The 27,976-nt window shown below is 35.7% G+C and overlaps 1 protein-coding gene across 4 annotated transcripts in view; it reads right to left on the bottom strand.

The window, feature by feature from the left end:
• Positions 1 to 27,976, bottom strand: part of LOC118220689 (RNA binding protein fox-1 homolog 1) — a 330,165-nt gene that overhangs the window by 192,433 nt on the left and 109,756 nt on the right. For 3 of the 4 annotated variants that reach the window (XM_035404792.1, XM_035404781.1, XM_035404784.1), the window contains exon 2: positions 27,779 to 27,820. In XM_035404792.1, coding sequence (XP_035260683.1) covers positions 27,779 to 27,805 — 27 coding nt within the window. In that variant the 5' untranslated portion in view covers positions 27,806 to 27,820. Of the gene's footprint in view, positions 1 to 22,776; positions 23,779 to 27,778; positions 27,821 to 27,976 lie in introns of those variants that run through there. The other variant, XM_035404793.1, reaches the window with a different exon arrangement.

A 27,976-nucleotide genomic window follows, 5' to 3' on the forward strand; every position in this document is an offset into this window, starting at 1 on the left:
TTAGCATCAATCTATGTTTTTCTACTCACTGCTTGCAGTGCAACACATATGCTTTGGAATGAGGAGATCCACCATATAGTTTGATTCAGATTTAATTATATGCTTGATCAATGGACCATGGCAGTACTAATGTAAAAGTGTAGGGTTGCTATTACTTCTAAATCATATGATATTTGTATCTAACATTTATTGAATCTGTAAAAAAATAATAATTAAAAAAAAAAAAAATTAGGGATATTAATTCCCATGTATGTGTCTTGCGTAAGTAAACAGTCACCTCCCCCTCAAAACTAAAATGGATAAAATAATAGACTCAGCACTTACCTAAGGATTAGATTATATCTAACTTGGATTATATCTTTATCGTCCATAAAGAGCACCATTATTGAATATACACAGTACTCATGATTGTGTGATGCCAAAATGCCAATGGGAAATTTAGACAGGAAACTGGCATTGTTGAGATTGGTGACAACTATTTCATCACTGCACAGGTGTTGCACACAGCTAATAGTACCCTATAAAGCACAAGAAACCATTTTGCGCTTCTATTAAGTAGAGAGATTCCAAGATGTTCTTAATCCTTTTAGGTTTCCCTCAAATTAAGAGTTTTCATGTCTCTAATAAAATAAATTGTATTTCACTTTGTGAGGAATGTGATTTTGCTTATACTCATAGGATTCAGAGATTGTTTATCCACTTTTAGGAAACATAAGGGAATTAGCTTCTGCTGAATCAATCACAGAAATCACACTGAATTAATTCCCATTTGCAATTTCCATAAAATATATTTTATCATTAATTATTGTACTTTCATAAAGGAAACATTTCTACCTCTGCTTCCAGTGTATACAATAATTTATGATACATTAATTAATTTATTTTAATGTAGAGTACTCCTGATGTTCTTCATTAATTTTGAAAATAAATGTGATATTTTACCAGTTCCACCATAGCAATTCATTCAAACCAACAGTGAATAGGAAACTTCTGATTGATTCCATGGACCACACTCTATTTTGTACAACTTAATCCCTTGGCCTATGTTAAGTCTGTGATATCTCTTGGATTTTATTTTCCATATGGAGTGTATTAAATCTAAAGCTGTCTCAACCTGTAATAGCTGGAAAGTATTTAAAGTTTTGTTGCTGGGCATCATGAATAAAAAACGGATTCCTTCCACTTTCCACATGAAATATGACCTAGATAACAACCAGTGTCTTGAAGTTATGTCCTGCCTGCTCTGTTAACAGGTTTTTTTGCTTATAATTTAATTTCTACATGGACATTCACACATTAATGGTGATGGTTTTGTAGTACAAAATATGCGATTAAGCTCCCATTTTTTTATTTAGATCAATCACTATTTTTTATCTATTGTACGTGTACACGTACCAAATTTGTTAAATTGGACAAAATGAAATGTGTTTTCTGTCCTATCTTAGGTGCTACTGAGAACTGAATTCATATATTGGTCTCAATCATTAAGATGTCAACTTTCAGAGCCTTAAAATAATGATGGGTTCTCAAACTACAATCCCCAAGAGCAGTCTATATAATTCCTCATTTAAATACAGACAAAATAAACAAAGCATACATATTGAGAAATGCTTTGTGAAGACACATGCTGAGTAAAGACACATGTATTTTAAATTAACTATGGAGGACAAGAAAGTTTAAAGTGAAAGTCACATCACTGGAACTGACTAAAAGGCTAAATCATGTCATAACGCATGATTAAACCATAATCCATATTTGCACTGCATGACAGGTTCAGGACACTATATTACAAGTTTCCCTCTCATTATGGAAGCATTTAGTTATGATGCTGTCTCTGGCATGAGGTTAGTTTGCCTTGTCTCTCTTTCCCATGTGCATAATGGTCAGCTCATTACAGTGCTGCAATTGCTCAGCTTCAGGAGTGTGTGTTATAATGAGAGTGGCGGGGTGAGCTACTGCAGTGAACAGGCATGTGCAAGAGGCAAATGTGTGTCTGTAATGGGTGCAGGGTTATATGGTAATACTATGTGGGGAAAGTAGTTTTCAACTCCTTGTTTTGCAATAAAATGGAAGAAAACTTTCCCTGTTTGAAAGGCTATTCTGATAATTTGAGATAATCGTGCAAGCTCACAATGATTTGCTTTGTCTATATTGAATACTATGTATGTAAAATTACATGTCTAACTAATTATAGTTCATACAGTTATGTGTTTATTAGATGTGTCATAGAGGACAATTTATATGGTACCATTTGATAACATATTACGTGCACAATTCCTGTCTTTATTATGTTATCTTTTAAACGAACACAGCAGTTTTGGTTTAACTAAATTTCTGAAAGTTCAGAAAAGACAGTGTCAGTGATTGAAAAATTGACTGGTTCTGCTTTACCTTCAGTACAAATTTGGTCAAACCTTCATTGTAGACATTGTGCTTTTTCAAATCATATTTAAAAATATGAATTACCAGCAAAGACCGAACAATAGTGGGGTTATTCATCTGGAACCAGTACACCTTTAGTTTTCCCCTAAATAATAATTTTATTGAAAGCACAATATATCTGATCAGCCAGTTAAAAACTGCTTCACCGTTGGCTGACACCTTCAAACAAACACTGATTATGTCAGTGCTTCAGTGACGTCAGTGAGTCACAAAGGGCAACATACAACCGGCTGAAGTGTTACACTGGGAGGAGGATTTTCACCTGGGAAGGCATTCCCCACCTCAGTGATGATTTGTGGACTGTGAGAAAAAATTAGTGCAAATTTAATTTTCTGGAATAAATAGCAAAATAAATGGTATCTTTTTAAACAGGAGTTATATCTGACCAATATTGTGACTGAAGACAAAAAATATGTTCAAAATGAAATAAATAAATACATTCAACATCAAGATTTAAAAAAAAAATGCATCTGCTCTATGATCACCTTATCAAGGATTAGCTCGGTATATCATTTTTCATATATCATATCATATCAAGTCTTCAAGTGTTGCTTTCCCCCATTCTTATAATACCACTTTAATTTAAGTGATTACATAACTGTGTTTACTGAAGAAAGCAAATTAAATGAACAAGAAAATAAAGCACACACAGTTATATGCATAATTTTAGGACAAATTAACTTTTTTTAAGGACTGGTTGCAGCTTGAATAAAATTCTGCTGAGCTGTTGAGACACTGAACCCTGCAAAGGCTGTAAAACTGGACTTTGTTAAGGAATCTATTGTGTTACTAACCAATGAGATTGTGACTGCTTGGAATTGGACCTTTTGTGTTGCTTAACCAATTGGATTGTGTTTGCTGTCAAACTGTGAAGCTATGCTGATATATAGCTGTTCCTCTGTCTGTTCTTCTCCTGACTTTTTAAGTATATGGCACAGATTGGAGAGTGAAATTGTTCACTTATCTTGAAAATACAAACCTCTGTGTTTATTGCCCTCTTTAGTCAGAGGCCTTTAGTCACTGGAGCCTACAAAAGGTTCTGCTTAACAGCTCATAGGAGTCAATCTGCAGCATCCATTACCTGAAAGCTCAGTTTCTGTCTGGCTCATGCCTTTCCTCTGTAACAGTTTCATCTGATTAAATCAATAACCTCTTCTACACAGACATCACAAAGAACTGTGCCACAGATGGTAAAAGGCAATGAAGGATTGTTGATACCAGTATGTCTCATCTTAACAAATGCAGTGAACAAAGGAAAAAAGTGCCATCATTGCAATGTCCCTTCTCCAGCTGGCCCACAAAACATGCCACTGGCACTGATTTATCCACTTAAGCATGTATGGGATTATTCATAGCAATGAATATCCAATCCAAAAATACTATGTTTATCTGTAATTAGATGTGTTTTGTACCACTGACCGTAGACCCAAAATCCTACTGAAGTATTGTACAATATCCAAATGTAAAGTATGTAGGACCAATTTCCTTAATAAATTTGTATTCTTTAAAACTGATGCAGTTTCTAAATTATTCGGGTCTACCCAACTAAAATAAATTTTTGCTAAGCTGTTTTGCCAATAAATAACTAGTGACTAAAACTCCTCAGCTTGGATTTCAAACAAGAGCATGTTATTTGAAAGATGAAAAACACATACACACTCCATTTTTATACACTTTGGTTCCACAATGTAGAAACTGCAGCACTATTTATACATAGCTCTCCCATTTCAGTTCACCATCATCTTTGGGACATTTTAATGTTATGTAAATAGTCGTGTTTAGTGCTATATCATGCATCCTTTGCATGAAATGACTGTGACCCACAGACATCACCAGGTGCTGGACATAATCTCTGGGGATGCCCTGCCAGGCCTGTACTGCAGCCATTTTCCGCTCCTGTTGTTCCGGGGGCTAGTTGTCAGTTTTCTCTCAAGCATATGAAACACGTGTTCAATAGGACTCAGATCTGGTGAATGACTTGGTCAGTCAAGAATTTTCCACTATTTGGCTTTGAAAAACTGCTTTGATGCTTAAGCAGTATGTTTGGGATAACTGTCTTGCTGTAGGAAGATGCACCGTCCAATGAGTTTTGTGCCATTTTCTTGAACTTGAGCAGATACAATGCTTCTGAACACAAGAATTCATTCTGCTGCTACAATCAGCAGGTGAAGACAAGTGAGCCAGCCCCCGGGGCAGCCATACATGGTCGAACCATAACACCACCACAGATTAGAATCTTGGGCAGTTCCTTATGGCCTCCACACTTTGCTCTTGAAATGACCCTGATACAAGTGATTTTTTGTCCACAAAATCTTTTAAGTTCTACAAAACTGTAACCTGGCCATCCCGTTTTTGCAGCTAACTAGCAGTTAGCCTCTGCAGTTCTGTTTGTGAAGTCTTCTGCAGACAATAGTCACAGACACATCCACTCCTGCCTCCTGAAGAGTGCTTCTGATCTGTTGTATAGGTGTTTAGGGGTTTTTCTTCATTATGGTGATAATTCTATAGTGATCAACTGTGGAGGTCTTCCTTGGCCTACCAGGCCCTTTGCAATTACTGAGCTCACCACCATTTTCTCTTTCTTCTTAATCATTTTCCAAAGAGTAGATTTTGGGAGGGTTTAGTTATGTATAAACTATGCAGTAATTTTTGGGGAAAGCAAAATCTCCCTTTAATAAAAGCTGGGAATGCACTGTAATCACATGTGAATTGTTTGATTACAAACTTTTATATATATATATATATACTTAACATATCTGTAATTAAGACATTAATTAACATGACATTATTGGAAATCCAAGTACGTTTCTTTATGAAAGCTTAATCAAAAAAGGTAGGGGAGCTCGACTGTAAGGGCAGTGACACCACAATTTCAAATATGCTATGACTGAGCATATGCAGGAAGCTAACTTGGCAGATTGGTAGTAATAATTTTAGGAAGAGGAAATTGTCAGTATAATTTTGAATTGGAGAGTTTGAAGCAAAGCCATCAGGCAAAATGGCTTTATAACTACATTGTTATGAAAATGGCAGCAAATACAGTAACAACTGACAGTAAGGAAATGTGTGACCATTCCCTAATCACTGAGCAAATCCAATCATTTCCTTTTAGCATCTGGCTTATTTATTTGCAATTTCTCCAAGTGTAACATAATTTCCTTTGCAAATAAATAAGAATGATGTTTCATTAATTGAGAAGTTAAACTGACTTTGTGACAAATGACAAGCTGAAATGATGTTAACTTTGCCATCTGCCTATATGCAATGAATAAAAAATGAGAGCATGGAATTGGAATTTAATATGGAAATGAGCAATATCATAGTGATATCAGTAAGCCTGTTAGGTCTGGCTTCAAGGATAACATCCATGTTTTGTTGGTGAAACAAGTGATGATTACGCATTATAGATACTTATCTGAATATTGTAGATTGGTGTAATTTGTTTGTTACAAATTACACATTTGTGTTCAACGAATGATACATGACTTACATTCCCTCAGAAAAATTCAGTGAGAGATGTTCTGCAATTCTCAGGGGAAAAAAAATCACAGCCTCTACTGTACAAATCAGCATCAAAGGTTGTGTAAAAAGTATCAAAGCACAACATATTAACTGTCCAATAAACAGTGTACACTTATTCAATACTGAATTCACATGAAACTGTTGATAAACTAACCTATTATCATTAGTTTGGTAAAATATTTTCCTTCTGATCATAGAATACATTAAATAATCAATTCCACAATTATATTTGCATTAGAATTTGGGCTCTATTGGTAATATTGGTAATTGTTGACACCTGTAAATCTGACGATTGAATCCAATCAACTTCTGACCTTAACTTTGACTATTTTACTGTGAGACTACTAAATGGTTTGTCTCCAGAGCCTGGATACCTTGTCCAATTGCTATATTAGCTACATGGCTATATGGCGCAGTCATCAAATCCATATAATGATATATGTAACATGCAGCATTGTAACCCAGTGGTTTCTACTGTGGAAATAAGTGTCAAGGTTGTCACTGAAGGCAGTGCTTATTAGATGTAGGATGAATATGTATATGAATAGGTAAATGCTGCATTAATGCGTACATGTTAACTGTTATTAATATAGCGCACAATAAATAAATAAAAATAAATAAATAAACTTTAATCTACATATGTGGTAGGGCATAATAAGATAGGACCATACAAAGGGAAATGATCGTAAGAGTAAACACCCAGGTGAGAAGTCCCATCATAAACTGCATGATCCACAATGCAAGTCAATAGAGCATGAATATGTAGAAAACGCATGTCAGCCACATGCCAGGAATACATTGTGATAATCACTCAAAAGGCAGCACACTTTTCAGCACACTGGGTCAGGGGCGCATGGCAATAAGCTTTGCACAAGGATTTAGTGAGGCCCAGAGTCGTGACATTTACTCCTAGACCTATGACAGTTTAATGACATGGAATTTACTTGACTTTTTTATTGACTGAAGACCGAATGTGTTGCCTTTCCTTTGTGTAAACTCCTTGTTTCTACCCTGCTTCTGGATGTCAAGGGCTCTGAAATTGGTACAGTAGAATTTCACTCCCTGATATTCAATTTAAATTCCTGGAATATACTTCAGCTGAAGAAAGGCAAAGCATTTGCCAGTAATTTGATTATGTGACAAAACATTATGATCAATTCCAAGTATTAGGTGTGTATATATAATGAGGTCAATGTTACATCTTAATATAATTTTGAAAGCCAAGTGTATGCATGACTACTAAGCATTAATGAGCACTGAAGATATGAGAAATCAGAGGAGGATTAAAATCTTTCAGCACAGAAAATAATTTTGAGCAAGACATGGAAATCCAGCCTGAAGCCCTCATGATCAAATGAAATGTTTAAAATCGCCCCTTTTGCCTTTAAGGACATAACATGGGCATCTGGGCTCCGAGTGCAATTACATATCGTTAATTGAAAAATGTTAATCTTGTCATATTCAGGGGCAGACAGGGTTAAATTGGTAAAACTGCAATTCATTTAGGGCCTTATCTCTCATTGGAATGAACCACATGATTAATCCTTAATATTCTTCAGGGAATCAGAGAATATCAGCAATTAAATTAACAACTACAAAGTTTATGCTCTGAGATTCGAAAAAATGAAAGACAGAGACACTTTAATTTTTCACAAGTTGTTACCTTAATTATCTTCTTATTGCTGGTGTCTCCACTCCCTCATTACAAAAACACACCCGTCAAACTGGCAGATCCCTTTAATTTGCTATACCCCAGCAACTATGTAAAACATCATCAGTACTACACATATACTTCGGAGTGTTCATCAACAAGAAATTATGCTTAAACCCAGTGCTCATAGTGCTCACACAGCTACTGTAAGTGCTGACAAAATTGCATTCCCTCCATCCATCAATTCTCACCACTGGAAATAGTACACCAGAAGTATAAAAAATTTGTCTTTTCCTTATTTTCCCAGCTGATCCATTGAATATATCACATCTATAAAAACGTGAGATACATAGATGAAAAACGCATTGTTGTAGTTTCATTCTTGTTCAGAAAATTACCTTTTTTCAAGAACACCAGAGATATACACAGCTTAGTCGGTTCTAATTCCTATAGCTAAATGCCACACCCACAGAGGTTTTTTCTCTATTTCATTGATCTTTCTCCAAATTATAAAAATCTCTGTAAATTTAATCCAAGCCATTTCCAAGGAATCAAAATGCATTGTAATCTCCTAGAAACAGTGTTTTCCTTTCCTTTTTCTTTTTTTTTACAATCATGATTGTATTTGCTAGACAGTAAATTTTATCCAGCATAACAAACTGTCAAGTGATAAAGTGATTTCCTGCTTTCCTGCAGTGTGTGTATTGAATTTTGTAGAGGACAATATCAAGCTTCAAATATTGCTATGTCTGAAATTGAATGTTGGTGAACTTAATGCTATCAACCCTGCAAATATACTGAAATATTAAAAAAGAATCTTCTATTCATGAAAAGGCCATATAATTCACCACATATGTGACTGGGCATTTACCAATATCAACCTATTAAACAATATTTCTATTGCATAATTAATGTCACAGTGTGATTCAAAACAATCTGAGAAATATCCCCTTGGTATGGTATCATCAAATTAAATCTAGGAGGGACTTTAAATTGGATTAGCATTTCATTACCAATATGTGACCTTTATATTTGTGAATAGATGCTACCTGTTTGTTTGTGTATATATAGTATTTATGTAAAAAAGCAGACAAGCATTAATGAATGCACCCTCCATCTGTTCATATAACAGCCGCATCAGATAATGTAATTACACACAATTGTGCCAGCAGTCAAAATAATTACAAGTTATAGAAAAACTTTAAAATTATAACATAAAATATTTATATATTATACATTTGTTATGTCTTTCATTACATTAGTACAGGCAGAAAAAAGTGTATTTTAATGGACAAGCTAACAAGCTAACATGCCAGCACTGTGAAGGTGAAGTTCGGAAGGGGAACCAAGGTTATGGGTTGACCATCACAGTCAGCTGATTAAAGTCCCACTGCCCAATGAGAGCCTGTGGAACCATGAGCAGAATCCAGGGCTCTTTCGAGAGCTACAGTATGGCCAGCAACAAACTCTACATGAGATGTGATGACACGGGAACGCTTTCAAACAGCATGGCAAGGCTGCGTGAAGCCATCATAAAAAACAAGATGAGATAATATGACAAGGTTTAATGCAGAATATCATGTATGCTATTGATCTCACTGTCCAGCAATCAAGCATGAGCTTTCCAATGATCACAATTCAGTGAGAAATTCTGTTTGATTGTTAATGCAGAACTGTTGTGTGCTTGAAGTTCTAAAATGTTTAACGTGATGAGGCACAAGCGCACAGTGTCATGCGGTAACTGTGAAGTTCTCTGCCCAGAGCACAGCACCTGTCATTGAGATCAAAAACGTGTGAACCCAGAATAGAGCTGACAAGCTTAAGCCTGTTGATTTGTGTGATATTCTCCTGCTGTTCCAAGAATACATAGGATAAGAATAGTGGGGACAATAAATAATATTAATTATTGTTAATTGGTGAAATAATATCACCAATACCACTCTCATTCCTTATCTAACCGTAACCTGCCTATCTAACTAACCTGCTAGGGTCTGGCAAAACCTCTATAAATCCGGAAGCAAGATCTATTCAGTATGCCAACTAAAATGCCTATACTTTCCCACATGGTGCATTCTTCAGTTAAAAAAAAATAAAATAAATTAACATCTGAAAAAGTAGCATTTACTGCAATTAGAAATGATCTTGTGACGAAGGTGTGTGTGTGTGTGTGTGTGTGTGTGTATGCACAATGCACTCGACAGATCGCCGTTTCCAGTTACAATGGCCAATGTTTTCATCTCTCCAGGGGGGCTCTGATTGCGCTGATGACAGCTCCTGGGGGAGGAGAGATGTTGGCATCAGTAATTTCAATCTGTAATTTACTGAATGTGCTGCATGTTCTTTAAATGAAAAGATTACCGAAGGACTAGTGTCATTTATTTCGACAGGACAAGAGCCTCGTTTATGTGCTGCGCATGCAGCTTTGCTTAAAAGGGCTCCACAAACAACGGATTTAGTTGACTGTCAGCAAATTCAATAACACCAATACACTATATCTCCTCTCTTTGTATAAGAATGTCAATCTAATACATTACGGCATTGATTAATTTGCATTAACTAAATGACTTGCTTGACAGTTTAATTTTTACCCACGCACCCAACCATTGATCTTTTTTTTACTCTTTTCAAAAATCACTTGAACACATTTACCTTTGTAAATGTACTTACGTAGGCCACAAAGGAAAAACAAATCCTGCTGAAGCATACAGTAGATGCCCACAGTGTGGACCAACATAACAGGCTTTATATTTCAAGCGTGCAATATGAACTGCATTGTTTCTATTTAGAGGAAGATATACAGTGGGGAAAAAAAAGAAAATGCTGGCAGTAGTTTCCATTGTGAACAATTGGCTAGAAAAGCTCGCTTTTTACTCATAGCACAGAAAATTACTTAAAGCAGTTTCCCTCTTCCCAGGCCAGCGATGTGGCTTTAATCCAGAGGCCATGTCCCTCCCTCCCCTGCTCCCTCCCTAAGTCCACCCAAGCGCTGTATGGTTGTGTCAGCAAGGTAACTGCACACTTCACAGCTCTGCAGATCCAGCTAATGGCACTGCTATTTTATTGCTGAGAATTTAATTAGGTCATAATTCTGTCACCAGCTCTGAAAATATTTATTTACAGAGTGCAGTTCTGTATTTAAAAAAAAATACAAAGAGAGTGGAAAAATTTTACAGGCAAGTTGCTAATTAATGCGAAGGTACAAGTGCGGGCTTCATTTGTTAGATTTTGTTTTGAACATTGCATTGAGTATCATTTATCAAGAACCTATGATTTGCAACAATCTAACTTCTAAAATAATAATAATAATAATAATAATAATAATCTTGGCAAAGGCTCAATGCACAATCTTCTTGAGTGTGTGAGCCATACTCTTTTTGATGACATTGATTGCACATTTCAGAAAAGTCAGCCTCTTTCACTGGTTTCTGTTGCATGCAGTGACATCTGAGAGTCCAGACAGGAGCACAGTGCCCCTCAGGCAGAGCAGTGGGAGCTGTGTGAATGTCCCAATGCCATCTAGGCTGACACTCTGGGTAGGTATTACACCACTTCCTGTCACAGGTCAGTGACAATGGCTGCTCACAAACAGGCATTCAAATGCAAGCGAAGTCTTGAGAAAATATACCATGATCCGTTGCATACTTTGAGTGGTAATTTCCGAAATGGTGTTGGTTTCATTTACAAAAGCACTGTCATCAGAGGTTTCCATCTGCATTCTATGCAATGTTGTATTAAACCTAAACCTAAAACTACTGTATGCCACCGAGATCTTAAAAAAAAAAAAGAAAAAAAAACTGAAAACTGAAAATGTAAAACAGTGCAACTACAGGGCATGCCCAAGCATAACATGAATCTGAAACAACCAATCTCCCACCACACTGGCTGACACTGTTAGCTATTATCATGTAAAAGAACCAACATAAATATATTAATATGATTCCTTTGATCATTTATTGACCACTACACACCACATATTCATCATACCATAATTCAGTTAATTAAACAAAATATTAAAAATACATTTTACTACTAAAATACTATACATTGCACCCTTCATCAAGTACTGCAAGGAAACATTCACTCAGCTTTGAATTAAGAGAAATCTCTCACATTAAAATGTCTTGAAAACACGATATGAAAAGAAATGCGTGAAAGATTGATTTTGTGTTTCAGGGGGACAAGTACAATGTCAGACATAATCAATCGATCAGTGCATAATTATTATTGCAAATGATCCATATCCACTCTGCAGTCCTTATGGGGGATTTAATGAAGCAGTAAGCACATCAATAATAAGACCCCTATATTTCTTGAATTTCTTTTCCAATGGCCTTTTAGAGGCTTCATGATGTAAAATCACTATAATTTAGCAGGTTCACATGATTCAAAGTTTCACAGTGTAGTCAAATAAACAAGAACAAACATAATAAATACATATAAAATCAGGTTAATGTATTGGTCAGCTCTTATTTCACAAAACATCATATTGCCATTACATACAACATTTGAAGTATAATGAGATATATATATATATATAGTTCTGTAAATCTCTTTTTTGCTTAATATTCATTAAAATATATTTGAGTAGTTGTTCCAACACTTCACAATGTTGGAATGTTCATTTAAAAAGTCCAATAATAATTAAATATGTATAAAGTCATAATGGCTGAAATAATAACACTCTGCAATGCTTTTAGTAACAATGATTGCAATGGATGTCACCCAGCTTGACAATTTTAAGACAAAATTGACCTTCTAGAGAAACTGAATGCGATATCAGTATGATTAATGCCAGCATTTTGATTTAGATGAAAGTAAATCCAAGACAAATGTTAACCTTTAAATGCTAGCCTTTTGAAGACTACTTTAAATAATCAAAATTCACAGGTTCTTAAACAACAAATAATGACACACTCTCCTGGACAGCTTATGTAACAATTATGCTTGCATCATGCTGAACAATGAACGTGACATTCGAACCAAAGAACCAAATATTATGCTACACACACATGCTCCGCACATATGCTAGAGTTGGCCAATCGTCTGCATGTTCATATCAGGGACTGCCGATTGACGATTGTATCGGGGAGGAGATGGATTTCTCATGAACCGGTAACTTTTGCGTTTTTCCATTTTAATTACTAGCCTAGCCTAGTCACTGAAATTAGTAGTTTTTATTATATGCTATTAGTAGGCTATAATTATATTGGCTTCTGGGTTTCCACTGGTAATACTCAGCTGTGGTGCTACAGTAAGATTTAGCCTGCCAGAGTAACATTTTCCATTCTACCCATTAATGTCACGGCAGCTAGTGTTCATACATTATAAATATTTACATACTTTTAAAAAAATGACATTATTAAAAATACTGTATTCTTGAATAAGAAGTATAAACAGAGTAGCATTACTGTATCAGTCCTTGATTAATAATGTAAAAAATCATTGTTGGTGGTGCCTTCAGACTCTTGGTCCCCATGCACTATATGTTGCAACTTAATTTTAAATAAAAATGAACTTTTTGGAGGGCTCTGCACATGAATTAATTATGCAGAAATGTATTCATTTATTATATGTATACACATAGCCTACTACTAAAAAAAACATTGGATTTTCATTCCACATTTGACAGGAGGCCAACGGCCAATTGTTCACAAATGTTCATAGATCAGTACCAGTTGATGTAGACTTGTGATAGCTTTCCTTTGTGATAATGTTATTTGCAATAGGTAGGGCTTAGCCTAGTAGCCTAACTAGTCTAGTCATAAGTGATGTCATTGTGACGAACGGAAGTGAATTTAGAGGGGGAACACTCATTCTGGTTAATTTTTTTCCTTAAATCTCAGGTTAGCATACGGATTAGCTCTGTTGCTAAATCACCATGTTTTTAAGTCACAAGCCAGGGGATGGAGGCTGTTTCCAAAATTTCCAGTTCCTGCATTACAAGTGTCTGATATGCTTCTCATTGGTAGCTGCATAAGTTCATACATCATACACTGTATCTGACCATGCCCACACTAATTTTGAGAAGCAGCCAAGAACAAAAATGCTACCCGCAGCTCGGATTGTTTCAACCTGCAACTGCATCTTCAAAGTAGCTTAACTGGGAAAGAAAACCACGAATATGGCAACACCTCCCCATTCACATGCACAATGAAGTAAAATGCAAGGACACTTGCATGTGAAAAATGATAAGTGCATTGACTAATTCATATTGTATAATAAATTCCATATAAATCTTAATACCAGGCCTGGAAATTCAGTGTTTGAACAAGTGCTCAACTATACTTGGGAAGCAAAGGCAATGATACAGAAAACACCACTAGACTAATATGAAGTTTTTTTTTTAGCTGAAACAAAGCACACAATTATTTCACTTGTCCTTATACTACTCTCCAACTTGAGTTTCTCATTTCTAAACACCAAAAAATCATAAATCTCCCCCTGACAGTGATAAACTGACGCAGTGTAAGACAGAGAAAGCAAAGTTAACACACAGTTGGCCACTTATAAATCTACAAGAGCACCTTACTTTCATCACACAATCAATTTCATGACAAGGGAGAGAAACTCTCAGTAGGTAAATTCAAAAGGCATATAATGGAATGTGTTGATATGCAAAGAAAAAATTCCACATTGACGCGAATGCTGCATAGTTTTTTGTACAACCTGTTGTTTTGTGCATATATAGGATATATGGCCATGGCATGGCTACTTCACAATATAGCGTATCATCAGCATCATCTTCAGAATCAACATAAATAAGTCATAAACCACTGCCATGTGTTTTAAAGGACATATAGCATACAGCCCAAAGCAAAGCATCAAGTCATCACCCTCTTCCAAAGTTTTATAAAATTTATTAAGAAGTAACCACAGAGCATACTGCTTATATTATGAATATCTAATAAACTGAATGCAAATCAATTGCACAATTCTCTCTCTCTCTCGCTCCCTCTCTCACTGAACTACTAAAAAAAAAAAAAACAAGTATTGCAGCTTAAAGAATCTGTTTCACCTGAATTGAATCAACCCCCTTACAAACATAAATGCAACCCTATAAAACACTTTACACATCAGTGTACCTGAGGGAAACTTGACCAAATCAATTCAATTGATTAGATTTTATCTATTTCCTGAAAAAAAGTGTCAACCCTATGCTGTTTAAGAATGTATGGGCACAAAAGTGGCTGAAATCACCTAAGTAACCAAAACAGGTGGAGGTTTTGGGACATCTTGGAAAAACCCTTGCAAAATTTCACTACTTTCAGTTTTTTTCTTTGCTGTGGTGGGAAAGATGTTGGGACTGAATTTTACATAAGTTTAATAATAATTTAGCTCATGTGATTTTTGTGAAATAAACAGTTGCATTTTTATTTACATTTTGTGTATCCCACTAATAATTATTCACATATTTCCTAAATATTGATACCTAGACTAGATGGCAAACATGTGCCCTTCAGATAATGCCACAAGCTCTCTGCTGTTTGTTGCCACAAAGTTGTAAGACTTTATTTAGGAGTAGTACACCCAGGTGAAAAATGCCTTATAAATGCTTCGGGAAATAGGGTTAAGGCACCATGCTGTGGTGCATGGATGAGCCTTGTGGCCTCTGATTGAATCCGAACTGTGCCACTGTGCCATCCGCATGCCCAATGGGCTACTTGTCGCCCAGGGAATGGGAAGGTTCAGGCAGGATTGGATAGGGCACTGTGTTCATCGCTACCTAGCGACCCCTGCTGCCACGGATGTCTACACACTCCCGAATCACCACTAGGGTTTGTAGCATGAACGCGATGATTAGAGATTACAAATTTGGGTAGGAAATGGATACACTCAGCCCCACATTGGGCTCCAAATATATTTATAAAAAAAGAATTATAGATACAGAATTATATTATCCAGAATAACACCAGGCAAAGAAATACATAAATACTGCAGCCTGGCTTTCAATGGCAACGTGTATAACTTCAGGGCAGAAAAAGAAAATTCTTCTTCCACAGACAGATTGTGCTGCTCTTTTTTTCCCCTTCAAAACAATTAAAAACAATAGAGCACTCTTACTGGAACTCTAGTCTGTGAGAAAAAATGTTTCCTCAATTTACATAATGTTTCAACTGCAGGAAGACAGAAAATAGTAATAACAAGTTGGAAAATGTCACATTCATCATCTAAGTTACCTCAAGTAAGTATAATCTAATTTAAATGGCTATTGAAGTGCAGCATTTAAAATGGAATTATAGGAATTGATAATGTACAGCAACACTGTTTGCAACACTATAATTGTATTGCAATAGCGTGTAACTGCTGCAAATGCATAGAGTACTCCATTAAAATTTTAAAAAGAAGAAGAATGACCATGCACTGAAATAGATTATGTAATCAAAAGGAACATTAAAATGTGTCCACAGTATGAAAATTCTATGGCAATGTGACTGATTGCAGTTCCACACAGCTAGGTTTATTACTATAAGTATTCATTTGTTATTCACCTTCCAAAAAACATCTGTAAAGAATACCATTTTATAAATGACCATTTACATTTCCAGTTCATCCAACAACTTGGACACACAAATGTTATTAATATAAAAAATAAAGAGACAAAACAATACATTTCATATGGAACAATGTGCAATAAGAAAAATATTTGTACCATAGTGATGATCCTGTACTAGCCCCTAATACTGTAAATAAAGGGAGAAATATTAAGAAACAAATAAATAAATAGCAAACCACTGCAAAGCACAGGAAAAATACCCATCAACCGATCATGTTTGATATAATTATGTGTTCCAGGAAAATGCATTTCCAAAAACAATGAAGCATTAATACTCATTTCCTTCCTTAATCTGCCACATTTTAAATGTCACATTAATTCAAGGCGGAACTGTACACATTCCCGTCCTATTGCCAGATCTGGCATATACAAGTAGCCACAGCATATTTCTAACACATTATTAGATCCAGGAATATAGATTAGGAGTAAACATTTGAAATATATTGTGTACACACCATCTCACTGATAGTATACTAGATCTGCTACAGCAGTGTGCCATAATAGTGGGAGCTTGAGTTGTGGTTTCAGAGTGTATTCCTTGCCACACCACAGCTCCATGGGCCACTGCTATTGTACCACTGAGAAAGGAATTGAACCTAATTACCCCAGTAAATATCCAGCAGCATAGATGCATAATATGTCAAATCTAAACTGTAATAGTTTTATAATAATATTTTTTTCTGCAAAACAATTTAAAACAGTAGAGAACACTTACTGGAACTCTTGTCTGTGAGCTAAATAGTTTCCTCACTTTACATAATGTTGCAAATGCAGGAAGACAGAAAATAGTAAGAAAAGAAGATGGAAAATGTCAAATTCATCATATAAATGACCTTATAAGGAAGTGTAATCTGAAGAAAAACATGTTTTCAACATAAGAAATGCCAGGTTACTCACACATTCAAAGCACTGTCTATAAATCATTGAAAGTCATGATATCAAAATGGGGTCATTACAAGAAACAACATTGGCTAACTTAGCACACACAAAAGTAAACAAGCTGTATTCCAAAGCAATGCTACCCACTGTTTCCTAATTATTTAATGTAACCCTGTTTTTTTTTTCATCTTACCATCTGAAGAGAAAATGGTCAGTGTCAGAGGTGGGATTTTCACAGCCAAACACGTTACCAGTGAGCTACTAGCGAATTAAGCATGGGGGCTGCAAATGCTTTTTTTTTTTTGTTAAACATATGTACTTCTATATACAGCATGTAAAATTTGCGTGTGTACATTGGCTGATGCGGCTAAATATCTAATGGGAAGACATATTTTTGGTGAGCCTGGAGCATTTGTGATGATGTACTCAGCAGGAAAAAGAAGAAGTAGTAGTAGTAGAAGAAGAAGAAGGAAAAAAAACACAATAGTGGGAGCTTGAGTTGTGGTTTCAGAGTGTATTCCTTGCCACACCACAGCTCCATGGGCCACTGCTATTGTACCACTGAGAAAGGAATTGAACCTAATTACCCCAGTAAATATCCAGCAGCATAGATGCATAATATGTCAAATCTAAACTGTAATAGTTTTATAATAATATTTTTTTCTGCAAAACAATTTAAAACAGTAGAGAACACTTACTGGAACTCTTGTCTGTGAGCTAAATAGTTTCCTCACTTTACATAATGTTGCAAATGCAGGAAGACAGAAAATAGTAAGAAAAGAAGATGGAAAATGTCAAATTCATCATATAAATGACCTTATAAGGAAGTGTAATCTGAAGAAAAACATGTTTTCAACATAAGAAATGCCAGGTTACTCACACATTCAAAGCACTGTCTATAAATCATTGAAAGTCATGATATCAAAATGGGGTCATTACAAGAAACAACATTGGCTAACTTAGCACACACAAAAGTAAACAAGCTGTATTCCAAAGCAATGCTACCCACTGTTTCCTAATTATTTAATGTAACCCTGTTTTTTTTTTCATCTTACCATCTGAAGAGAAAATGGTCAGTGTCAGAGGTGGGATTTTCACAGCCAAACACGTTACCAGTGAGCTACTAGCGAATTAAGCATGGGGGCTGCAAATGCTTTTTTTTTTTTGTTAAACATATGTACTTCTATATACAGCATGTAAAATTTGCGTGTGTACATTGGCTGATGCGGCTAAATATCTAATGGGAAGACATATTTTTGGTGAGCCTGGAGCATTTGTGATGATGTACTCAGCAGGAAAAAGAAGAAGTAGTAGTAGTAGAAGAAGAAGAAGGAAAAAAAACACAAAACCCCGAAGTTTGGGGCTTTATTATTGTGTGGACGTGTGAAGTTGTTTCTGAATTCTGTCTGTTTAAATGAGGATAGAAGGTACAGAAGTTAATGTTTTTAAGGACTGAGGAAGGAAGGAAACTCTGAAAAGTGCCAAACTCTCTGTTCTGTATAGGTATAGGGGCATGCCGCCCCACCAAGCCATACCTGCCAATCTAATTCGAATGGCTATTGAAGTGGAGAATTTAAAATAAAATTATAGAAATCTATAATTTATAGCTAATAACGAAAACATACAACTTGAAACAATGTCACGACATTATGAACACATGGAATAAATTACATACAGTAACTAGAATAACCATTTTTTAAACGAATATAAACACACACACACACTGCACACACAAACACAAATGCCCACACACTCCTTTAGAAAGAGAAGCATACAGTGGGAAGGTATTCATTTCTCCAGAAAAGCACAATTTGCAATCAGTGCTCCTCATGAATAATAAACCATCACTTAGCAGAAACCATCCTTTTCATTAAATATGCACATTGCTTTTTCACCCTGCTAGAAGAATATAGCTTTATAAAAGCAGAACACATAAAAAATGTAGAGGAATGTCATTTTTAAATTTCCAGTTCTCTTTAATTCACTACATTATTGTATTAAATGTACAGGGCATTATGATTAACATGCAAATATTGACTGCTAAACACAATATTTCATCAAATTTAAAGCTTTAAAAAAAGTTCACCTATAAAAATATTCAAAATATGTCATGAAATCATTTGTAATACATCTATCACATGAGCTGGAATGCATCTATTCCAAACTTTCTTCGCTGAGTGTCACATGGTCAACCGGAACAAGATTCTCCTGACAATCACCAAGTTGAAATAAGCAGTCTGCAGGTTCAATTTACAAGAATATATGATCGACTTGTGCACAATAAAATACTCAAACTAGGTTACACTGCTGCATAACAAGAATCCCAAAATAAATAAATAAATAGACAAATAAAAAAATTTAAAAAATAAATCCCAACTGACAAGCCTAATTATTCAACCCAAACAACACCCACTCAAGTGACCTTAGACCCCTATATATCTCCCTGTGTGCTCGCACAGTGATTTACACAGTCTATCAGGAACATCCCACAACTCATAACGGATCCAAGAGACAGGAGGCACAGCGGCACTCATTTTCTGGCATAGTGCAAACCAGTTCAGAAGAATTACATTCATATAAATCTAATCACGGATCAGCAATATAGTACAGCATGTCAGAAAGAAAACAAAGGCATTTAAGGATAATGATAATGACATCTTAAATCAGCAGTTCCGTACATATGACTGTAGGCCATGAGGAGACACCACGTATTTCTCATTTCTCAGTGATTCTTTCCCCCTAAAGAATGGCCCCATGAACAACTATAGCAAATGAAAAAGCTTCATGACTGAGCTACTTTTTAAAAAATTATTTTTAAGCTACCTTTCAGGGCTGCATGGCCCTCACTATAGCAGAAAACGGTCTTGGCGGTATTTAACAACAGGACATAATTTTACTTTAAAGCCCTGCTCCAATCTCACAATCGCACAACCCTGCTGGGACAATGAAAAAATACATTCCACACAGTATATTGTTATAACGTGAAACTTCTCTCATTAAAATAAGAAACATTAAAATTGGATTCGTTTCTCATTATATGGTATGTGGGTCTGTCAATATAACAAGAAAAGGATTTCACTTTAACAAGAAACTTTTTAATCTCATGATAACAAAAAAATACAGTGTTTTAAAGAGAGGGTGACATGTTGATTATTCATCAAAAGGTGCAGTTTATTGACATCACCAGGTAATATAGTACAGTCCTAGGGTGGCCACTCCTGAGATTACAAAGAACTATTCCCATGCTGAAATGTTAATTATGATAGCTACTGCTATCAATACACATAGCCTATCAAAAACAGTACACAGATTTTATTCAGTAAGGGCCAATAATGGAGAGCCATTTGTAAAGCCCCATCCAGTTCAGAATTCTTCTTAGTGTGTGAATGCTTATCACAATACCATCTAAAGTTCTCAAGAATACGACTAAAGTAAGACTGGATTAAGTCATTCACACAAGCCATTCTCTGAGTTATTGGCCTACAGTGAATTCTGTGTATCATTTTTGATAGGACATGTTTGCTCATTATAATGATAATTGAGATCCTTATCTTGTAATAAAGAGATACATTGGTCATTATAACAAGAAAAGAATCTTATTTTACTGAGAAACATTTCTTGTTATTTTAAGAAAAGCTTCTCGTTATAACGAGATACTGAGCAGATAAATACGTTTTCACTGTGGCAGCAATGCACTGCCATATCAAACTGCTCAGTTGAGGGAAGAAAATACTGTTTATGCAATGGAATGAAAAAAAAAAAAACTGTAGAATTTTTTAAATGGTAGAATAGTATCATCACAGTAGTAGCAGCAGCATCAGAGCAAAGAACAGCCACAATAGTAGTAGTGAATAGTAGTAGTCCCCAACCACACACCTTTCCTCCAATCAAGTTTCAACAATTGTGCTTCCATGCAGAAAACTACAGCTGTCAGTTCATTAGATAAATGTGTCATATTATTTCAGATGTTAATATTATTTCAATTTGAGAAAGATTCCAAGAAAGTGTGGAAGAACCCATTTTTAATAGACTGCAACATGGACAATTGCTCATGGAAACACAACCTATTTTAATATTAACTAACATACATTTTATTGTGTTTAATTAATAAATATAATATTGCATGAACTTGCATGCACTCTCATGCTGTGTAAACAAAGTACACAGCATGTATCAACTTCGAGTCTGTGTATTCTACATACCTTGAAAGATATACTATTTTAACCTTTAGTAAAGCTACAGCGAAGAAAAAATAAATAAATAAATTATATTTATATATATATATGTTTACTAACCAGGTCAAATAAAACTTTTTAAAGATATTTTTCTTGGCTAAGTGATGATAGCCTGATACTAATATTGCATGCAAGAGAGGTTAAAGCCCACTTCTAGCTTTACTGTATGTAGCCAGAATGTCCCATTGCATATTAAGCCAGCGGACTCATTTAGATTTGTTCAAAGTGATTAGCTTTCATCTTCAGAGAGAAGAAGTCATCTGGGTGCTCTAAATTTGCTGCATGACCAATTAACTCATGCAAAGTTTTCTCAACTAAGAATGACATTTAGTGATAATGGCAGGAAAAGACATAATAAGAGGCTCAAGCCTTATTTTGCTCTGGTTCTGAAGAGCCACTTTTGTACCCAACTATTATCAATCAAAAAATCATTTCCTCTCTTATTCCATTGTTACTAAAAAAATACAGTGCAATACCATTTAAGTATTAAGAAAACACCTGCTCCTCCAGCTCAAAAAAAGCATCATCTGATTAACTAATCAATCGCTCAAGCTATAAATTTGGTCAAATGTATCCCTTCCAGAGTGACAGGTTCATATTATTTAATGATGAGAATATTTACAGCATGTGCAGATGTTTGTCTAAACATTAGGAAGAAGCAATTTTGGTTTTCTATTTAAAGTTTTAAGATAAGTATCCCTTTTATAAAAAGGGAAAGCATAAGAGCTACTACAATCAATCTATTTCAATGAGCTGCTAGCCTCAAGTCAACACCCATGTCCATACTTCCAAAGAAATATAACTTTTAGTGCTCAAAAGGCTTTATTTCAGTGAGATATTAATGTTCCTGAATTTAATTAGGTTCTCCAGCACATTCAGAAACAGCAGGAATGCATTTTTTCGGCAGAAAATACTTTTTTTGTTTGCACTTGGTAAACACTGTATATATTACGGTATATCTTCTCAAGTATCAGTACTAGGTTTTATTTAGGTTTAAAGGAGTAAGAACAACAGTTTCCTTGCAAACAAGGAAACTGTATAATATATAACTGGGAGTCAAACAAACACATAAATTAATGAACGTGTGGACAATTAATGCATACATATAAGTGCAATTGTTGGACTCGAGCTGAAATGCAAAGTATCGCAAATATAAAATAAATATCAAAAACGATAGTGAGAAAAGCACATTTTTCAGAAACTGCACTGCTAGTAAGGCAAAACAGTGGCAAAATAGCATTCTTGATAGCATGTCTTGATATACACATCAGTAGGCACATGTACAAGACTCCGCTGCTTTTTGGACACAATAACCAGTAGTCAATATATTTGTAATGTGTTCTCGCTTACATCCTCCTGCAGGCACACACACACACACACACACACACACACACACAGCACACACAGCACACATACAACACAGATACGAACACATAGAGTAGATTTACCCACACAAGCACGCAGGAAAATCCATGAAGATAAATACTACATACCCACAAATACATCATCATCTTGAGAGAAGAATCAAGTGTTCCTACAGGACAGAAGTCTCCTTACTTTTGCAAGTTCTTCAGCTACGATATCAAAAACCAAAATGAAAATGCTCAGATTTTCTCTTTTTTTGTTTTAGTCTTTGTCAGGTACTCACAGCTCTCTTTGTTTTATGTAATTTTTTTTAGTTTTTCTTTATTTAATGGAATGGCACTTGTTCTGTAGCTTCTTCTTTGTGGGGAAAAATGCTTCTGCCTGTTTTTTTGTCCTTTTTCTCCCTAACTGTCTCTCTTTCTCGTTCACTGACAAGGCTTGCTTAGGTAACAATTCTTGGCGTGTCTGTTTAATGAGCAGGTCCGTGCACCAAGGCAGTCAAGTACAACTGTGCAAGCAAAGTAAGAGAGAGGTGATGGGGTGTTGGGGGGTGGGGGGTTTCCTCACAGATACACACAAGCAGAAAACACATACACACATAGAAATGCACAGAACACGCACACACACAAACACACACAAGTGCGCACACACCTACACATGAACACGTACCCATACAAAACACTCCCTCAAAATCAGGCTGGAGAATGTCAATTGGGAGTTCTCTTTCAAGAACTGCGGGAGTAATCCTGGAACACTTTGAGAAATATACTCAATTTTAAATAAAATCCTCCAGCCAGTATGTTGAGGGCACAAACCATTCAAAAACATCCATCCTTTACAAACCACCAAGCACTGTTAGGAGGCAAGGAAAATCAAAGAGAAGAATATTAAAGAAAAGAACAGTCAAAAACAAGAGAGACAGAACAAAGTAAAATGACAGGATCCACCAAAGCGAGCGAAAAACACGCCAACATGCTAAAATGTTGAGCTGGCACTGCTCTACGCTGCACACTGCATGTGCTTTATCTCTTTAAATGCACTCCAGATAAAAGCTGCGAGCACTCGGGTCAAGGCCTTCCCCAGTCTCCCCCTTTCAGACGCAGGCTCGTTCACCGTACAGCACTTTTCTACAGCCATCTACTGACTCAGTGCTGCTACTGCCGCTCTGGACAAAGAGCTGCGCAGTCCGTTCGCCTCTCTCTCCCTCGCTCTGTCCTCGGCAGCCAGTACACGAGCAGCACTCCGGCACCCTGCCTCTCTCGCTTTCTTACCGTTTTCAAATCCAAACTGTCCGCTTCCGAAAAACATATTTTTTCCTCAGGAAATGAACATTTATGCCATCCATTAAAAACAATGCTAATGTTATGTGACCATCCATCTGAACAAAAGAAAAACAGCCAGGACTATAATCCTTCCATATGTTTTATACAAATACATTGTACTTCATCATTACAGAAAATCTGACACCTATTCTGAAAACAATAAAAATAAAAAATATATATGTATATATATATATATATATATTTTTTTTTTTTAAACAAAAACAAAGAAAAAATCTGGATATTACAGTAGTTACAGGCATGAGTATGTACATGTGAATAGGTATTTTTAATTGATTTAAGTGTTTACAGTGGATTTGGTATTTATTACTAGGTTTCTGTGTGTAGGCAAAGTTTTATAATATAGTATACAACAAAGATTCAACAATCATAATGTTACACTTTTCCAAGAATTAAATATTTTGTGAATACCACATTAATATTGTTTAAATGAGATACACTTTCTGCTTCAGTTCAACTATATGAAATATCTGAGTAAGAAGACTTTTTTGAGAATAACTCTTTTTTAAATATTCAATCCTGTTATATCCAGTATCATCCAGCTTTTCTGGTAAAATCTTACCAATGATAACACCAAGGACATCCTTACAGAGCATGGAATCGAAGAAACATGTGGGAATGTCTTATTAGTATTGTAGTTGTCTGATATAACAGCACAAAATGAAGAATGCTAGGATATTAGCTGGACATAAATATGTTCATCATTCTATTAACTAGTGCAATTTCATTACATTTCATAAACATAGAGGGTATTCTCTTATGTAGAACAACATACAGCACAGCTTTCATTCTTTTGCATTCAATCCATTTATACAGTAGGATGTTTACTGAAGCAACTCCGGTTAAGTACCTTGTTCAAGGGTACAACGTCAGCCACCCACCTGGGAATCAAATCTCAAATCTCTTTAGAGTTCCAAGGCCAGTTCCCAAGCCATTAGGCTACAATGCTGTCATGACATGACAATAATCCACCATCAAGACCATTAGAGTTGCATTGCTCACGTTGCTTAGATTGTGCTTCCTTGCACTTTGATTTAAGTTTGTAATACACATGTAAGGGGGCTTTGGGGTGCATTATGTTGAGTAACTGTGGCTAATATCGTCAGATGCAATTCTATAGAAAAATTTCCCCTGTGAAGGCTGATATTTCAGACTGTTATCTATCTGAGACTTTTATAGTGAACAATGTATTGCCAGTACTAGTTTTATCACTTTGTCGAATATTATAAACCATGAATAAGATTTATCTTACCATGTGTCAAATCTCTCTGATCAATCAACCTGCCTGCACAACAGTGCAATACATAAAAGGGGAAATAATGTGAAATAAATTAAATTATACAAAATTTAAATTCATTATGAATTGTTTTAATTCAAAGATAGTTTCAGAATCATATTGCTAATGAAGTATGCATTTAAATGCAAAAATAAATAGAACTTTCAGTCTACTATCTCTGCTTTGTACAGTTATCTACAGCATTTTGCACATAGCATGCCCAGGGTATCACTAGAATGATCACCTTATTGTTCTGAATGTAAAAATGTGTACAAAATGCAATAGCTATAATTAAGCATCCAGTACATCACTACAGAACATTAGCTTGCAGAAACTCCCTTGTCCTTGTATAGGATAAAGTACAGGAACTGGATATATTACAAAATGAAGAGTACATGGGCAATAAAAAATAAAGGAAAGAGATTGCATAAAGCTCCAAATAACAGAGGTGCCCATGGCTCATGAAATCTCAATTATGGCAATGCTTGGAGTGCTACATCCATCTCCATCCAAGCCACATTTTGTCCAAGTGTCTTCATCACCGGGAGTTAAAAACAAACAAGCAGGTGATTGCAAAAGGAATTGTAGAAATGGCACGGCATAAACAGATACATTACTACATTTATCATTATAGCCCCTAAGCAAGCTACCGTCTGCACACCACAGCTTTAAGACTTTAAGAACTCTTAAGAAAAAAAACTGTATTGAATTGCATGAATGTATAAAGTTGAAATTTTCTTCAACAGTCTAAAAATTTCAGATCTTGTCTATGCTTAGCTAGTTTTTGAACTATTAATTACAGACCATCTCTCTTGATGCAAGGAACTGATTATAATGTCTTAAAAGAGAATCACAATCATGCACTCAACTGTAACTGGAGTTGCTATAGGTTTGTAATATGTTTACTTTCACTTATGTCTATGACTTATCCACACATCTAGAGTGCGCACACATGCACACACATTCACAAACACTTGCACGCACGTATGCACGCACGCACGCACACACACACAAACACAAACACAAAGAAACTAATTCCAAATCCACCATGAGCTAGGTGGCCTTAGGCTGCCCAGCCTCCCTTCAGAGAGAATGCTGAAAGAACTGCATCTGCATGCCTCGCTAACAAGAAATTTGGGGCCTCTTCGCTTCTTTTATTCAATTTCTATTAGTGATGAAATCTGGAAAATGAAAATCAAACAAAGCTGAGAATCAGTGATAAATCTTATTAAAATCAACCGCTTGTGGAAAATGCACAGCAAGTGACATGATCACGATGCCATTTCCATTCAAGTAATACACTCCAGTCCTTAACTTGGATTTATATCACTCACTTACAGGCAAAAATCAGCAAGACATCAGTCACAATCAAATACCTTCCAATGTCACACTCTACAAAGGGTAAATCCAAATACATCACAGCGCTGTGATATGAAGTGCACATTGATGCCATGCCATTATGACAGTACAGAGAAGGTAAATAAGTGTATTTAAAAATAAAAAAGAACAATTCAGGAGGATCAGAAACCAATGGAAATCTCAGATGTATTGCAAAGTACATTCATACAGGAAGGAAAACATTGTCAGTTCTTAATTAAACAGTCACATATTATGGTTTGTCGGGTGGAATACTATTATTGTATTCCCACAGAAATGGGCATATCTCAACATTACATGTGTCAGAAACACATGGTAATCCATATGAGTGTCCTAATAAGAACTGATGGGGAAACAGGGCCATTTCCCATTGAGGCCCAGCATCTGCCCTAAATCATGAGATTTTAGTCTTAGAGGTGCACATCTTAAGATTCCAAAAAGACTGGGAATCAGACATCTTATAAGATTCCAACAGGATTATTTTGGAGGTTTTTATTTTATTTTAGCCCTCCTCTTCCTGTCGGAAACTCACTACTGGTGTGCCAATGTCAGACAAAAGCTCTGTCCGGATGATTCGTTTCACTAGGAGAGGTTAGATACTGTAATTTTTACCACCGTAAAACGTCCGGAACAATCATGTCAGTGATTTTTACCATGCACACAAATAATTCCGGCTGAAAAAGCAGCAGTTTCCGGCTGCAAACTCCGAGGCCCTCTGAGAAATCTATTACCGTCCGGACCAATGTGTCAATATTACATGCAAATGACATCTATAGTGGGTACATTTTTATACTGATTTGCAATTATAAAAACAGGTAAATTATCCACGTTGTCCTGCAATACTAACGTCCGGGCAAGGCTAAACACAGGGTACCTACTGGCTGTTGGCACAGAAGGATTCTAAATCGCGTTGTTGACCATCACACACCTTTTGAACCAAGACTAAAGATTTAACAATAATATTAAACAGGTTTGATTTCATCAGAAAGGTAAAGACGAGGAAAAGACGTCTTAATACTATCTCACACAAATTGTGAGTTGTGACGGGGGCACACAAAGAATTTACTACGACTCCTAAGACTGTGACATCATTTAAAATATTGGCCAGCATAAGTAAAACAAAGAAACACAACTTACCCTTAGTTGCTCTCTCTCACAGCTCATTTGCTGTCTTGGAATCTGTCAAAGAAAATACAGGGATATTTAAAATGGCATCCCCAGTGGAAAGCTTGCAATGAAGCTAATTGGATGAATAAATGAAAGACAAACAAATACAAGCAAGACGTGAGAATTCCTTCTAACATGAAACTTGTACATCTGTGGATATATATTAAT

Source organism: Anguilla anguilla, chromosome 2 (genome assembly GCF_013347855.1).
Source record: "Anguilla anguilla isolate fAngAng1 chromosome 2, fAngAng1.pri, whole genome shotgun sequence".
NCBI classification, from domain to species: Eukaryota; Metazoa; Chordata; class Actinopteri; order Anguilliformes; family Anguillidae; genus Anguilla; species Anguilla anguilla.